The 14,351-nt window shown below is 41.6% G+C and overlaps 1 protein-coding gene across 3 annotated transcripts in view; it reads left to right on the plus strand.

Moving 5' to 3' along the window:
- TXNDC8 (thioredoxin domain containing 8) overlaps window positions 1-14,108 on the plus strand; it is a 37,614-nt gene extending 23,506 nt beyond the window's left edge. For 2 of the 3 annotated variants that reach the window (XM_055087043.1, XM_055087042.1), the window contains 2 exons: window positions 13,017-13,082; window positions 14,005-14,108. In XM_055087043.1, the coding sequence (XP_054943018.1) occupies window positions 13,017-13,082; window positions 14,005-14,067 (129 nt within the window). In that variant the 3' untranslated portion in view covers window positions 14,068-14,108. Of the gene's footprint in view, window positions 1-13,016; window positions 13,548-14,004 lie in introns of those variants that run through there. The other variant, XM_055087041.1, reaches the window with a different exon arrangement.
- The last annotated feature ends 243 nt before the right edge of the window (window positions 14,109-14,351 follow it).

Consider the following 14,351-nt stretch of genomic DNA (forward strand, 5'->3'; position numbering starts at 1 on the left):
TCCCCTGTAATTCATTTCTAATCTCATAGTGTTGTGGTCAGAAAAGGTGCTTGATATGACTTCAGTTTTCTTAAATTTAGTGAGGCTTGATTTGTTACCCAAGATGTGATCTATCCTGGAGAATGTTCCATGCGCAGCTGAGAAGAAAGTGTAATCTGCTGTTTTTGGATGAAACGTCCTATAAATATCAATTAAATCTATCTGGTCTACGGTGTCATTTAAAGCTTCTGTTTCCTTATTTATTTTCATTTTGAATGATCAGTCCATTGCTGTAAGTGAGGTGTTAAAGTCCCCCACTATTATTGTGTTACTGTCAATTTCCTCTTTTACAGCTGTTAGCAGTTGCCTTATGTATTGAGGTCTCCTGTGTTGGGTGCATATATATTTATAATTGTTATATCTTCTTCTTGGATTGATCCCTTGATAATTATGTAGTGTCCTTCCTTGTCTCTTGTAACTTTATTTTAAAGTCTATTTTATCTGATATGAGTATAGCTACTCCAGCTTTCTTTTGATTTCCATTTGCATGGAATATCTTTTTCCATCCCCTCACTTTCAGTCTGTATGTGTCCCTAGGTCTGAAGTGGGTCTCTTGTAGACAGCATATATATGGGTCTTGTTTTTGTATCCATTCAGCCAGTCTGTGTCTTTTGGTGGGAGCATTTAATCCATTTACATTTAAGGTAATTATCGATATGTATGGTCCTATTACCATTTACTGAATTGTTTCGGGTTGTTCTTGTAGGTCTTTTCCTTCTCTTGTGTTTCTTGCCTAGAGAAGTTCCTTTAGCATTTGTTGTAAAGCTGGTTTGGTGGTGCTGAACTCTCTCAGCTTTTGCTTGTCTGTAAAGGTTTTAATTTCTCCATCAAATCTGAATGAGATCCTTGCCGGGTAGAGTAATCTTGGTTGTAGGTTTTTTTCTCTTCTCCTTCTGGGACCCCTTTAATGCGAATGTTGTTACATTTAATGTTGTTCCAGAGGTCTCTTAGGCTGTCTTCATTTATTTTTATTCTTTTATCTTTATTCTCTTCTGCAGCAGTGAATTACACCATTCTGTCTTCCAGATCATTTATTCGTTCTTCTGCCTCAGTTATTCTGCTATTGATTCCTTCTAGTGTAGTTTTCATTTCAGTTATTGTATTGTTCATCTCTGTTAGTTTGTTCTTTAATTCTTCTAGGTCTTTTTTAAACTTTTCTTGCATCTTCTCCATCTTTGCCTCCATTGTTTTTCCAAGGTCCTGGATCATCTTCACTATCATTGTTCTGAATTCTTTTTCTGGAAGGTTGCCTATCTCCACTTCATTTGGTTGTTTTTTGGGGGTCTTATCTTCTTCCTTCATCTGGTACATAGCGCTCTGCGTTTTCATCTTGTCTGTCTTTCTGTGAATGTGGTTTTTGTTCCACAGGCTGCAGGACTGTAGTTCTTCTTGCTTCTGCTGTCTGTCCTCTGTTGGATGAGGCTATCTAAGAGGCTTGTTGCAACCAAAACATTTCTAATGAATATATCTGATGTTCTCTCAGACTGCTCTCTTTTACTTTATGGTCTAATTTGTGAAAGAACTGGATATATTTACTGCTTCCAATTCTCATTTTCTACTCATTCCCTCACCCACTCTTGAAAGTCACCAAGAATCTTCCAGCACCTAGTTTAAATAGCCATTTCTCAATCCTGCTATTCCTTGATTACACAAGTGTTATTAACTAATGAGCTTCTATATCCTGGAAACTTCCTCCTTTTTTGGCTTCTATTGCTGATTCATCCCCACGTTCTCCTCTGGCTTCTTTGTCTCCTGCTGTTCTCAAATATAAGTGTTTCCCAAGGCTTTGTCTTTTTTCCATTCTACCTCTCTCCCTTAGTAATTTCACCCCCATTTCTAGTTCTAGCTGTGAATACCTTTAACTTAAACAATAGCCCTCCTCATCCCCAAGTTCACGCCAAAGCTCTGTTCTCTTTTCCAAATAGATCCTTGCTCCATGTATGTCATTCCCTTTTTTAAAAGTTGATACCCCTCCCCCTCCATTGCCTTCAGAATCAACACTAGACCCTTGTAGTCAAGTCTGACTTTAAAATTTCTCCCTAATTTTGATCCAATCTACCTTTCCAAGCCCATTTTTGTTTGACTCAGATCTTAACTTCATGTAGTTTTCTCATAGTCTTCTAAGCACTTGGAGCTGTTCATGTCTGATTTGAAACCCCAGGGCCTAGGAGAATCCCCATCAATAGAAAATACTTATTTTGTGTTTGACTAATGAGGGAGTGAACAAATGAATGAATGAGCAAACAAGTGAAGCCTTCTGTCTTTCCCCTGCATCCCCCCACCAGCTTTGCCTCCCCTTCTGATTTTGTCCTCATATTAATCTGACTCAGAGGAAGTTTCTATCCAGCTCAAAATAACATTCTGGTTTCAGCCTTTCTGCAGAAGATATTGCTTAATGGCTCAAAGGTTGTTCTCTGTTTTATGAAACAAAACTTTGTGTTCTCAGTTGATTATGTGTCTAGGCTCTCGAGCAAATCCATAGCTATGCTTTTGAGATGAGGCTTGGCTCTGCTTAGTCTCAGTTCTCTCTGGAGGTGTAAGAGCCCTCACTTGTAGGTGGAGAGACCTCCTATAATCAAGTATTTCTTAACTCGTGCCTACAGGATATGGATCCTTTTGAATTAATGGAACAAACTACCTGTATTCTAGGGATCACTAAGGATCTCAAATCTGAATTTTATGCCAACTAGCTAATGGAAAATACAATCAACTGAATTGATGACAATGTCCATTAAACTGATCTACCTCCCTGTAGTCTAATTCCAGAGTCATCCAGCAAGCCTCTAACTATAACATGGATATCCATGTCCCAGGAAATTTTCTTGAGAATGGAATTTTTCATTGAATAGCGTTAACTTAGCACGGCGGTTAGAGTTATTTTTTTTTTAAAAAAAGACAACTTGAGGTTATTTATGTCATAATATCAAATGAGTCTACTTCTAAATTTCATTTGTAGTTATATGTAATCATATCTCCAGAAGGATTCATACCTGGATCAATTTAGATATCATTTGAAAACCTGTGGAAAAGATTTGTAATGGTTGTTCCATTTGACAAAGAATATCAATCTTCAGTGCAAAAGAAAAAGGCACAGAAAAAGGAGGTGGGAGAGGTAATAAAGACACAGTATTACAAATCTTTTACCTCTTTGGACTCCACCCCCAGCACTGGGTAACTGAGCAGCCCTGTAGGGCTTCTGCAAGGTCCCCATTTCTAACCATTACATCCAGAGCTGCAGGAAAACTATGAGACCTCTGAAATTCCCCTCAGGCTCTATCTGTTAGTGGTCTACACTGGAAAATCATTGGAACCAGAGGAAGTTTGGGGTGGCCAGGCAAAAAGACTAGTCCCTGTGAATTTCCCTCCTCTCTCAATAGAATTGACTATGAAGGCTACCAGTGACGTTCACTGTTTTCCTGGGGATAGAGAAACATTAAATATACTTCTTTGAGACCACTTCTATAAATGTGCTCCTCTCTTTCTTCTGGGATGGCACAACTGAAAATTGGCTTATTGAAGCAGTTAAATACTATTTATCTAGTATTTTCAAAAAAACCTAGACTCTAGCTTCTAAGGAGTAATGTTATAAGAAATGTCTTTACACTTATGGTAAAACATCTGGCAACAAGCCACTGTCCATTAATGCCTTTTAAAATGCACACTGTATAAAAAGCCTTATGATAATGCCTTATAGGACATAGAGTTAGGAGAAAGTTTGCCTCCCTTGAAAATATGATCAGCTTCCTCTCATTAGATCAGAAGACTTAGGGAATCCTTTGGGTTTCTGTTTCTATCGCTGCCAAAAATCTCAGGATTACCTCCTCTACTCAAATACAATAGCCCCCCTTACCTGCAGTTTCCTGGCATTTCCTAACTGCCGTCTCCACACTGGATCATCCTTTAATGGTTCTGTTATTTTATCTTGGCCTTGAGTCTAGCTCATTTCAAATATTCACAAAATACATAGACTATAAACAAAACAAAACATTAAAAACCTAAAACAAATGAAGCTACATAGTCGTGACCTAGGGTCATGGTGGATGATGGGCCTTCCCTGGTGCTGGAAGTTTTCATGCAGAGGTTAGATGAACATCTGGCTGGGATGTGCTATAAACAACAGCTATAATTATTTCACAGTTTTAGGGCAAAAGGCAGCCAAAACAAATTCTAGGTAATAAATAAAGTGGGTTTGTTCCTTCCTGCTGTATTCCTTAGTGTTTTCATCTAGGACATCACAGCATGTTCCAGTAAGATTCATTGTGGTTAAAAAAAGAAAACAAAAGAAAAAGAAAACAAAATGTGCATTCCTGTGGTGTCTGTCAGATAGGGCATCCAAAACCTTGGCTGATTTTTGTAACCAGAATAATATACTATATTCTATTATGAGTAGTTCATAAATCTGGTTTATAGACCCTCTTAAAATCTGTAGACCCTCTTAAAATCCAGTGGAGACTATAAACTCTCTCTCTCTCCAGAAAAATATACGCATAAACTGAAATGTGCATGTAATGCTTAGGGTATTCAATGAGCCTCTGAAGCCCATCAGTAGATCCCCTACATGCATTACGTTGCTTCTAGCTAAAGTTGGTATGTCTATGTAGAGGAAAGGAAGACTAAAAAAGATTTAGCAAGTCTTGGCCAACTGCTTAAATATGGGCCAACTCTCAAAAGTTGCCTCCCTCTTTTCATTTTTTGATATGAGAGTAAGATGGTTTCCTAAAGCAGTTAGGAAAGATGGGAGTGATGGGATATGAGTACATAGATGGTAATAAATGAGTTATTCACAAATGAATAATTCAGAAGAACTGAGCTCTCATATGGAGTGAGAAGAAGCTCTTGCCCTTATGTGTGTGAATCGCAGGGCTCCAGCTGAGGTCATGGAAGTCATTTCCAGCAAGCACCCTTGAAGTTGGTACAGAGATGAAAAGAATCCAAAGTAGGTGGCACCATCAAGTGCTAGAAAGAGGATAGGCTTGGAAGCAGGGGTCCCATACGCAGTGTCTTCAAGGGTCAGGCAGGGACAATAGGTGACACAGTAGGAAGTGAGGAGGATGGTGGTCCCTGGAGAATCACCGTCCCAAATGCTCATTGTTCAAGTGCATAAAAAACAGTGTTTGACACACAGACACACACACACACACCCGCAAAAGAGTGTCTGCAGCTGGCTTTTGCCATCTCTGTCGTCAGATGATTGTAAATTGAATTCCAGGTCTGCTTCTTATTAGTGGGGGACCTTGGGAATGTGTCTTAACAACCTTAAAGCTCAGTTTCATTCTTTGTGAAATAGAGACAGCATCATGTGTCTTTGAACTATTGTCATAAAAATTTGTGATAATGTAAATAAAGTGCCCAGCACTAGTCTTTGTACATACTATAAAATGTAGCTATTATTAGAGCCCCAGGATCTAACTGTGCACCTATCTTCCTGAAAATGTATGGGTAAATAGAAATTTACAAATGAAGGTTGCCAGAGACCTCTAAAGCTCTTTTGAGTAACTACAGTATGCATTTAAGCTAAGTTATCTTAGCATTCAGGAGTTACCTACCAGTGGTATTCAACCTTAATGGATTGTTTTAGTTACAGAGGGCTCTGCATGAGGAGGAAAAGAAAAGAATTCTCATATAGTCTACAGGGCTCTGAGGGGTGCAGATCCCTAAAAGGGGTTACCTATCAACCCCATAAGCAGCTGATACATTATCAGAGATTAATTGACTAGAGGAGGCAAGAACTAAGTGACATGAAGGGAAGGAAAGTCAGAGAAGTACAGCAACTATTTATCACCATTTAGCAACCTTTAGCACCATTGCTAAAGATGCAGCTCTCAGCTTTAACAACGTAAAGGCAGTAATTACTTGTGTACCTCTTTTCTCCAGGGCAGGGATTTGGGTGAGGCAAGTGAGGCAAGATATTGCAGGTGTAGGGTGGAAACCTGTCTTTATTTGCTTTTTTTTTTTTTTTTTTGCGGTATGCGGGCCTCTCACTGCTGTGGCCTCTCCCCTTGCGGAGCACAGGCTCCGGACGCGCAGGCTCAGCGGCCATGGCTCACGGGCCCAGCCGCTCCGCGGCACGTGGGATCCTCCCAGACCGGGACACGAACCCTCATTCCCTGCATCGGCAGGCGGACTCTCAACCACCGCGCCACCAGGGAAGCCCCTATTTGAATTTTTGATGTTTCGTTTATCATGGGTTTTTTGCATTAAATTTTAATACTTTTTAAAATATTTATTAAGATATTATTTATCTTAATTACTAAGTTTTTGGCATCCCTTAAATTTTCCACCATAGCCCCAGCCCTGTTCTTCTCTGAATTTTAAATTGTTGAAGTACAGGAGTGTTTCATTCTGTGATTTACAGAAGGAGTAACAAGACTCAACAGCATGTTATATTCATAGCTAAGATTTATTACAGCAATAAACACAGAGTTAAAGAAGCAGGGAAAAAAGAAGGGTGTTGTTGGAGTCTAGACAGGTCCAGCACAGAATTCTGATGTTCTTCCTTGTCCAGGGATACTTAGGAGAGTGTTCTCCCTAGCAGTGAACTTCAGGGACATGTGTGGAATGTCTCTGCCTTGGGATGCCTTTTTGATTCTCTGGGTCTGAGTTTGTTTTTTTTTTTTTGGCGGTACAAGGGCCTCTCACTGTTGTGGCCTCTCCCGTTGCGGAGCGCAGGCTCCGGACGCGCAGGCTCAGCGGCCATGGCTCACGGGCCCAGCCGCTCCGCGGTATATGGGATCTTCCCGGACCGGGGCACGAACCCGCGTCCCCTGCATCGGCAGGCGGATTCTCAACCACTGCGCCACCAGGGAAGCCCCTGGGTCTGAGTTTTTTATGTGGGGACTGGTCACATAGACATATCTTGCTAAGCAACCATAGCTACACAACCAGCCATGACAATGGAAACTCAGGACCCCAACAATAAAACTAGGTGCACATCTTCATTATTGACGTTTATGCAAAACAACTTGACAAGCCAGCAATGGCATAGTCCATTGCTCCAGATATATATAACAAAATCATCCATCACTAACATGAGGAACACTTGGAGGACCACATTACCCAGGGGTTGGTGAAGGATCAATCATGGTTCTCTTGGAGACACGCCAGGAGTAAACAACCAGACCTGCTACATTAACTTTTTTCTCACATGGATTCATGTGGAAAATCAAAATGTCACCTTTATTAGAAGTAGCAGTAGTGCTAAATTGTGGTGATTGAAGAACATGGCTTGCATCCATGTCAAAAGATTTCCCACTTGTAGCCTAGACCTTGAGATGACCGCCCCCCCCGCCCCGCTACGGTAGAATCTCGGGCTGCAGAGGACAAACTTCCCCACCCAGGTGGAGGAGATACTGCTGCTTTTCATAACTATTTAGCCCCAAAAAGGGAGGACAGAGGGTGATAGCTTTCCAGAGCTATCTTTAGAAGGCAGATGTTAGGCTCACTTCAAATGTGCTTTCCAGAAGAGCAGACCTGTCCCTTGAGCAAACACTCCCCAAAAGGGAGAGGAGGATATAGGCATGAGCTCATGCCTTTGTCTAGGCTCAGCTGATAAGCTCGCCTTTGAACTTGGGGAGAAGTGAAGGGATATAGGAAACAGGTATGTTTTCCCAATAATGGACAGTTGAGCAGATGGTCTAATGGAAACATGAGAACTAGAGTATATGCCATTGAAAGGAATGGCTCCAAAAGTATTTTTATCCTGAAGAACAAAATTCCATCCCACACTTCCATTAATGGGCAGGATGACATCTAACCTGGCCAGAGTCCAAAATCACTTGTCCTATTCTCAGTGTATCTTGAGATGAATTCCCACAACATTAGACTCATGCCTCTTATTCCCTTCAACAGAAAGCCACATCGTCCTGAGTGACTAACTCTCAGGCAGCTTCAGTTGATGGCATAGAAAAAGGGTTGGCAAACTATGGCCCTGGGGCCAAATCTGACCCTCAGTTTTACTGGGACACAGCCACGCCCATTTGTTTAACTAATTACCAGCAGCTGCCTTCGCACTACAATAGCTGATTTTGTTGCAGGAAGGGGGACCGCTTCCAGGGCCCGAGAGTGGGCTCTTGTCTAACACTCGGAAATGAATTGTCCAAGGAGACACACGTGCTGACAAAGCAAGAGACTTTATTTGGAAGGGGAGCCCGGCTGGAGAGCAGCAGGGTGAGGGAACCCAGGAGAACTGCTCTGCCACGTGGCTCACAGTCTCAGGCTTTATGGTAATGGGGTTAGTCTCCGGGTTGTCTCTGGCCAATCATTCTGACTCAGGGTCCTTCCTGGTGATGTGCACATCGCTCAGCCAAGATGGATTCCAGTGAGAAGGATTCTGGAAGGTTGGTAGCACATATGGACTGGCGTCTCCTCTCTCCTTTCGACCTTTCCCGAATTCTTCCAGTTGGTGGTAGCTTGTTAGTTCCACGTTCCTTACCAGGACCTCCTGTTGTAAGATAACTCATGCAAGTGGTTACTGTCGTGCCTGGCCAGGACGGGCGGTTTTGGTCAGTGGTTCCCCTAACAACTTGGGTAGCCTTTTTTTTTTTTTATAAAAGGAAATTTATGGCTGCATTATCATTATAAAAAATGGACTATATTTTTAATATTATTATATAATTTATAGACTTATATAGAAAAAAATTAGATTTACGTAAAAGTTTCAGATAGTACAGAGAGTTGATCTGAGCAGTTTTGACAGAAACGATATGGCCTGCAAAACCTAAAGTGGGTATTATCAGGCCCCTTACGAAAAAAGTTTGTCAACTCCTAACATAGAAGAAAAAAGCACTTTAGTCATTATTTATGCTACCAGTGTGCTAAGAAACAGATGCATAGGCAGTTTCTAAATCTGCTACAGGAAAATGAAAGTGAATTAGTATGTTACTGAAATCTCACAACTGGAACAAGTTGAGAAAAAGGCCAGCATAGATTAGGGAAAAGTGTGTGAACAGATTGCTTTATATGCTCTTTTCTTGAATGCAAGTACATACAAATTCAAGCTGTTTGAAACAGACTATTTCGAAGGGACTGTGTCATCTTGGTTGGATTTTGCTCAACTCCAAAAACCTTAACTGACCTCCTTGCATTTGCAGAGTCTGCCCTGGGTGTTGTGAAAGTCAAAGAGGAGGTGTACAAATACCTGCAATGTGATGCGGATGGTTCTAGGGAAGGAACGGGTGTGGGTGGAGTCAGAGAAAGAAGCCAAGATAGGAACAAATGGTGATTAACACTGTCCACCTCTCAACAGAAGGTTGAGGTACTTTTAAACGTTCTCTTGTTGGACGTATCCTTTTCATCTTATTCATCAGTTTTAATGTCTTAATAAGCCCTTCCTAAAGAAAAAGAACACCATACTATTTCAAATTATAAACTTGTACATACAAATACTTCCACAGCCATCCTCCAAGAAGTATCTTGTGTGGGTTGGTTGTTGGGCTTTTTGGTTCGTGTTGTGATGGTTGCTGTTGCTTGGAGAATTTTGTTGCTGTTGTTGTTTTTAACTCACTACAGAGGTCTGCAAATTGTTGAGCTTTCATACAGCTGGTCCAAATATAACTTCAGTGTTGACTCAACTAAATTGCCTGTCAACTGGCCAACACATTTTATAGTTATTCTTTGAGGACATCTCACTAGCCAGACTCCTTAATTTATGTTCTCAGAAGTCACTGTCTCTCAAGCCCCTTTGCATTTTCCCAGCGGCAGGAATAAACTCCTTGCAGGTGATTGAACGTCTTTGGCATACAGAACTGCCTCTGGTTGCACCTGGGTGGTGGGTAATGAGAGGATGGGGTTCACTTTATTATTCTGTTTTTGTGTATGTTTGAAAATGTCCATGATAAAACTTCAGAGTTGTTGTTTGTTTTTTTTTTAACTGATTGTTGGCTATAGTTGGTTCTCTAATGCAGGAACAGCCTCTCCATATCCCACTGGTCTTCGCAAACTGGAGCTTGTAATTTGCATTAGCAGTCATTGCTAGGGTGGCAGCCATACATGAAAAATGAAGGCATTGAGAAGAACAAGGTAAACACTGCTTCCTAGTGCTTCAGAGTGGCGCATGCCCTTGAGAGGTACAGCCAAACATTCAGGTTAAAATGAGAAAATATGTTGAGCAGAAATTATGTGTTAATGGCCTTGCATATATATCCTTTCAAAAGAATGTTACTTATAAAATAAGCTCTTATCAATAAGCTGCTCCTCATTTATCAACTACTTTTATTAAACTCCTACATGCAAAGGCCCACGCTAGACAGGGAGACACAAATATAAAATTTGTCTTTGGCAAATTGGACAAAGAAGGAATAAAACAGATAACACCTAATCCCCGAAACTTAACACAGAGTCTTGGACCCGGACCTCACTGACCAGAAATCAGCTTAGTTCAACTCATTTCAGGCCTAACACTATTAACAGAGCACCCACTCTGGGTAAGGTTCTGGGCTAGATACTAAAACTATGGGCGGGAAAATAAAGTCCATTCCCCATCCTTGGTCTAGTGGGGAAGACAGATAACAAAATCAACTCTTTAATCGTGGAATGCACTAGAACAGTGGATACTATGAGATGACAGAGAAGGACTTCAGGGAAGTCTTCATGAGTTAAATCTTAAAGAATGCTTAAGATTAGCAAGTGATTTAAAGCTGGGAAGAAGGAGAGAGTTAAAAAATGCCACAGGTATGGGTCAGGAATTATTTGATAATCATACACCAATAGTATAAAATTGTAAAATTATCACTAGAATGTGAGCTCCGTGAGGGGCTTTTGTCTTGTTTTGTTCACCGTATGTCTGGCTCGTGGTAGGCACTCACTAAGTATTTATTAAATGAATAAATAAATCCAACTATAAAATGTTGCTAGAGTCCAGCGTTTACGGTAGAGAGTGATAGTGGAGCTAGAAAGGACAAGGTCGAGGAATTCTGGTAAAAAGCTTGGATTTTATGATGATGGAGAAACACTCAAGAATTTCACAAAGAAAGCATGATGGGATGTGTGTTTTTGAGCTTCAAGGGGGAGAAGAGACCTCATGGGGCACAGACTGGAGAAAGAGAAACAAAATGTAAGCTGTTACTAAAACCCAGGGGGAAGTTGATGGGGTAAAATCCATGGAAGTCAGAGACAAATTTAATGTCACCTAAAGCCGCCCGAATGCCTAGCATGAAGAAGACTGGCAATACCAAGTGTTGTCAAGGATGTGGAACAACCAGAACCCTCATCCCCTGCCGGTGGAGTGTACATTGATGCAATCACTTCGAAAAACTGTTGGGTGTCTCCTACTAAAGCTGAACTCAGTAATCCCCGTTTCAGGTAGACAACAGAACCCAACAAGAATGGGTGCTCATTTGCCCCCAGAGAGGTCCCCACAAAGTTGTGGAAAAGGATGTTCCTAGCAGCACTCTTGGTCACAGCCAAAATGGATAAACTGTGTTATAGTCGTGCAATAGAATACTAAAAAACAACACTGAAAAATGCATGTATGGCCATTACACAGATAAATCTCAGAAACATCACGTTGAGTGAAAGAAGCCAGACACAGAAGAATACACACAACATACTGTAGAATTCCATTTATAAAAGTTCAAAAACAGACTAAGCTCATTGATGGTGAAAAATCCAGAATAGTGTTTGGCTTCGGGCACAGGGTAATGATTGGGAGCGAGGGACTAAAGCTATATCTGCATCTTGATCTGGACATGGTTACACAAGTGGGCTCTCTTTTGTAATAACTCCCCAAAACTGTATGCTGACATGTGTGCAATGTTCTGAATAGATATGAAAGTTTTAAGTGACCTCAGTTCCCTGGCTCAGGTACGAGGGTGGGTGATGGTGCCCTGTACTAGGCTCAATGTATCTAGAAGGAAGAGGAGTCACATTCAACAGTAGCCAAGGCTCTTAGTGCACTTGTGGCTTCTGGCTGCCCATGTCACAGCACAGGCATGCCACATCCCCGTGGTCATGGAAATCACCCCTCCCTGGAAATCTCCCTTCAGGCCTGTGCCTTCCTACTTCTAATACACTTATAGATTGTGCGACCCCTCTATGCAGGGCAGTGTCCTCCAAGAAGAGATGCCCATCTTCATGGGCCCCCAAACTCTCTTTGGCTCCACACTGCTTTTTGGCAGTGGGGGAGATCCTAAGATAAGGAGTCATAATCACATCCACTAGAGTTATTGCCATAAGAATGGCAAAAATATCTTCTTCTAGACCACTGGGGGTGTGGGGGACTGTCTAGAATTACATGGCGGTGGTCGTGGGGAACAGACACACCTTGGGAACTTCTCATCCCTTCTTTGCCAGTGCCTCCTGCTCACCTAGTACGTGTGCCCTTCACTGCAGTCAAGCCACTCCTGAAGCAGAGGAGTAGAGGATAGAGACCCAGGAGGAATCTTGGACAGAGGGCAAAAGGAAGGATAAGCAGAAGCCACTGCAAACATAGTACCTTTCCAGCTCCCATGGAGAAAGACAGACCGAGACTGGGGTGAACCCCAAGCCTCTCCCACCCTGCATTCCACCCCAGCATTGGTTAGAGACAAGGGACAAAGTGCCTTTCCAACCAGACTGAACTGTCTAGAAAGTCCTAATACCCCCAAGTGAAAAAAGTATGCCCAAGCTCCCAACCTCCAGCCTCATGGAGGATGCCAAGTCTTCCTTTGCCTCACCTTGGTCAGTACTTTGGTCAGTTGGCTAAGCTTTGCATCCTTTTCCTGTCCCCAGCCAAGTCTGGTCATTCAGGTGGCCAAGCCCTGCCTATGTTATTGCCAGGACTTCTTGTCTTGGTACCTGCGCTAGCCTGAGAGGAGTATGAAACTCCCTTCATGCCCTAGAGGCACCATCCAGCTGCCACTGACTCTTAAGAAAGAGCCTTTTGCAGATCCTTTCTGACACCTTCCTCCCCTGGTGGCCAAGGCCAAGAGAACTATTTATAGAGGAGATGGCTACAAACCAGGCAACCCAGATAAATCATGAAATTCTGCACCCACACTTAGGTAACCGTATTCTCAAGAATCAAAAGAGCAATTTGCTGTTATAGAAGTGGATCCCTGAGCGAGCCGGTAAGTGAAACGGGATCAAGACAGAGGCACAAGAGTGGGGTTTACTTTCAAGGAATAGAACGAACCATGGTGCCCACAGGCACCATGCTGCTATAAGGGGAAGCAGAATCATTAGATGTGGGCATAGTTTCTTCTCTGCTGCACACTGAGCACTGACGTGAGTTCTAGACTTTTCTAACCCCTGCCCTCAAAGTCCTAACACCATTTCTGGCTGCTGAAACCTCCCTCACTGGAAACTCAAGTCTTCACCCAATCTCAGCCTCATTTTACCCACACTCTTCCTTCTCTCCACCCACCTCATACAACTGGTACTAAACTGATCATGAATAGTTAAGGGTCTCTAACTTCCATATTTCATCAAACATAAGATGCTCATTGACAGATGCACCATTATTTTATCTCCTACTGAAAAGTGTTCCACATAAAATATACCATCCCCTGTGAAATGCATCCTGATTCAGAGATGTGAGAATTTGAAAAGAAAATGTGCTTCTGTGAATCAATTAATTAAACTACTATTACCTGGGCTAAAGTCAGGGCATGGGAAATCACAAGCCATTTGATTTCAGGGGATCATGTATATGAATGAACAAGCCCTCAAGATCAGTGTATAAACGCTCTGAGAAGTTTCAATGATTGGGTTTCCTCATTTCCAACAACGTGATATGTTTTAGATCTTAGTTTAGAGGAACATCGTGGAGAATTATATAAATCTGGCAAAATATTAGCATAAACAATTTTGAAAAGGTGCCAAATAATTAAAACATCAGAAATTTAATGTGTTTAATGTATGTTTAAAGTATCTTGCAGATGATGGAAATGAGTAGAGGATAAGTTTATAAACAGGAACAAAATTCCTCAAAGCTTCATCTTTGCCATATTTGAACCAATAAATATTTCACCTTTATGTATCTGTGAACAGATTTTTGAACTTTGTGGAACTGATGCTAAAAAACTGGAAGAAAAGATTCGAGAACTAATGTAAGCTGATCTCCAAGACAAAATATACTTGCAACGTTTTAAAAGGCCACCGTGAATGTGTTTGTGTTTTTATTTCCAGCAAACGTGGTGTTCTATTGATCTCTCTCCTAATGCTTTACAGGTTGAATTCCATATTGCAATCTCACTGCAAAAACTGTTGGAACTCTTGTGCTATCAGAGATTATATCATTTGCATTCTCTCACTTGGCCTTTCCACTTACTCTGAGCACATTCCTTAGGCAGCATCCTTCACAGCAGAGGCCCTGCGCAGCTAAGTAATACCAGCTC

The sequence above is a fragment of the Physeter macrocephalus genome, chromosome 9 (assembly GCF_002837175.3).
Source record: "Physeter macrocephalus isolate SW-GA chromosome 9, ASM283717v5, whole genome shotgun sequence".
Taxonomy (NCBI): domain Eukaryota; kingdom Metazoa; phylum Chordata; class Mammalia; order Artiodactyla; family Physeteridae; genus Physeter; species Physeter macrocephalus.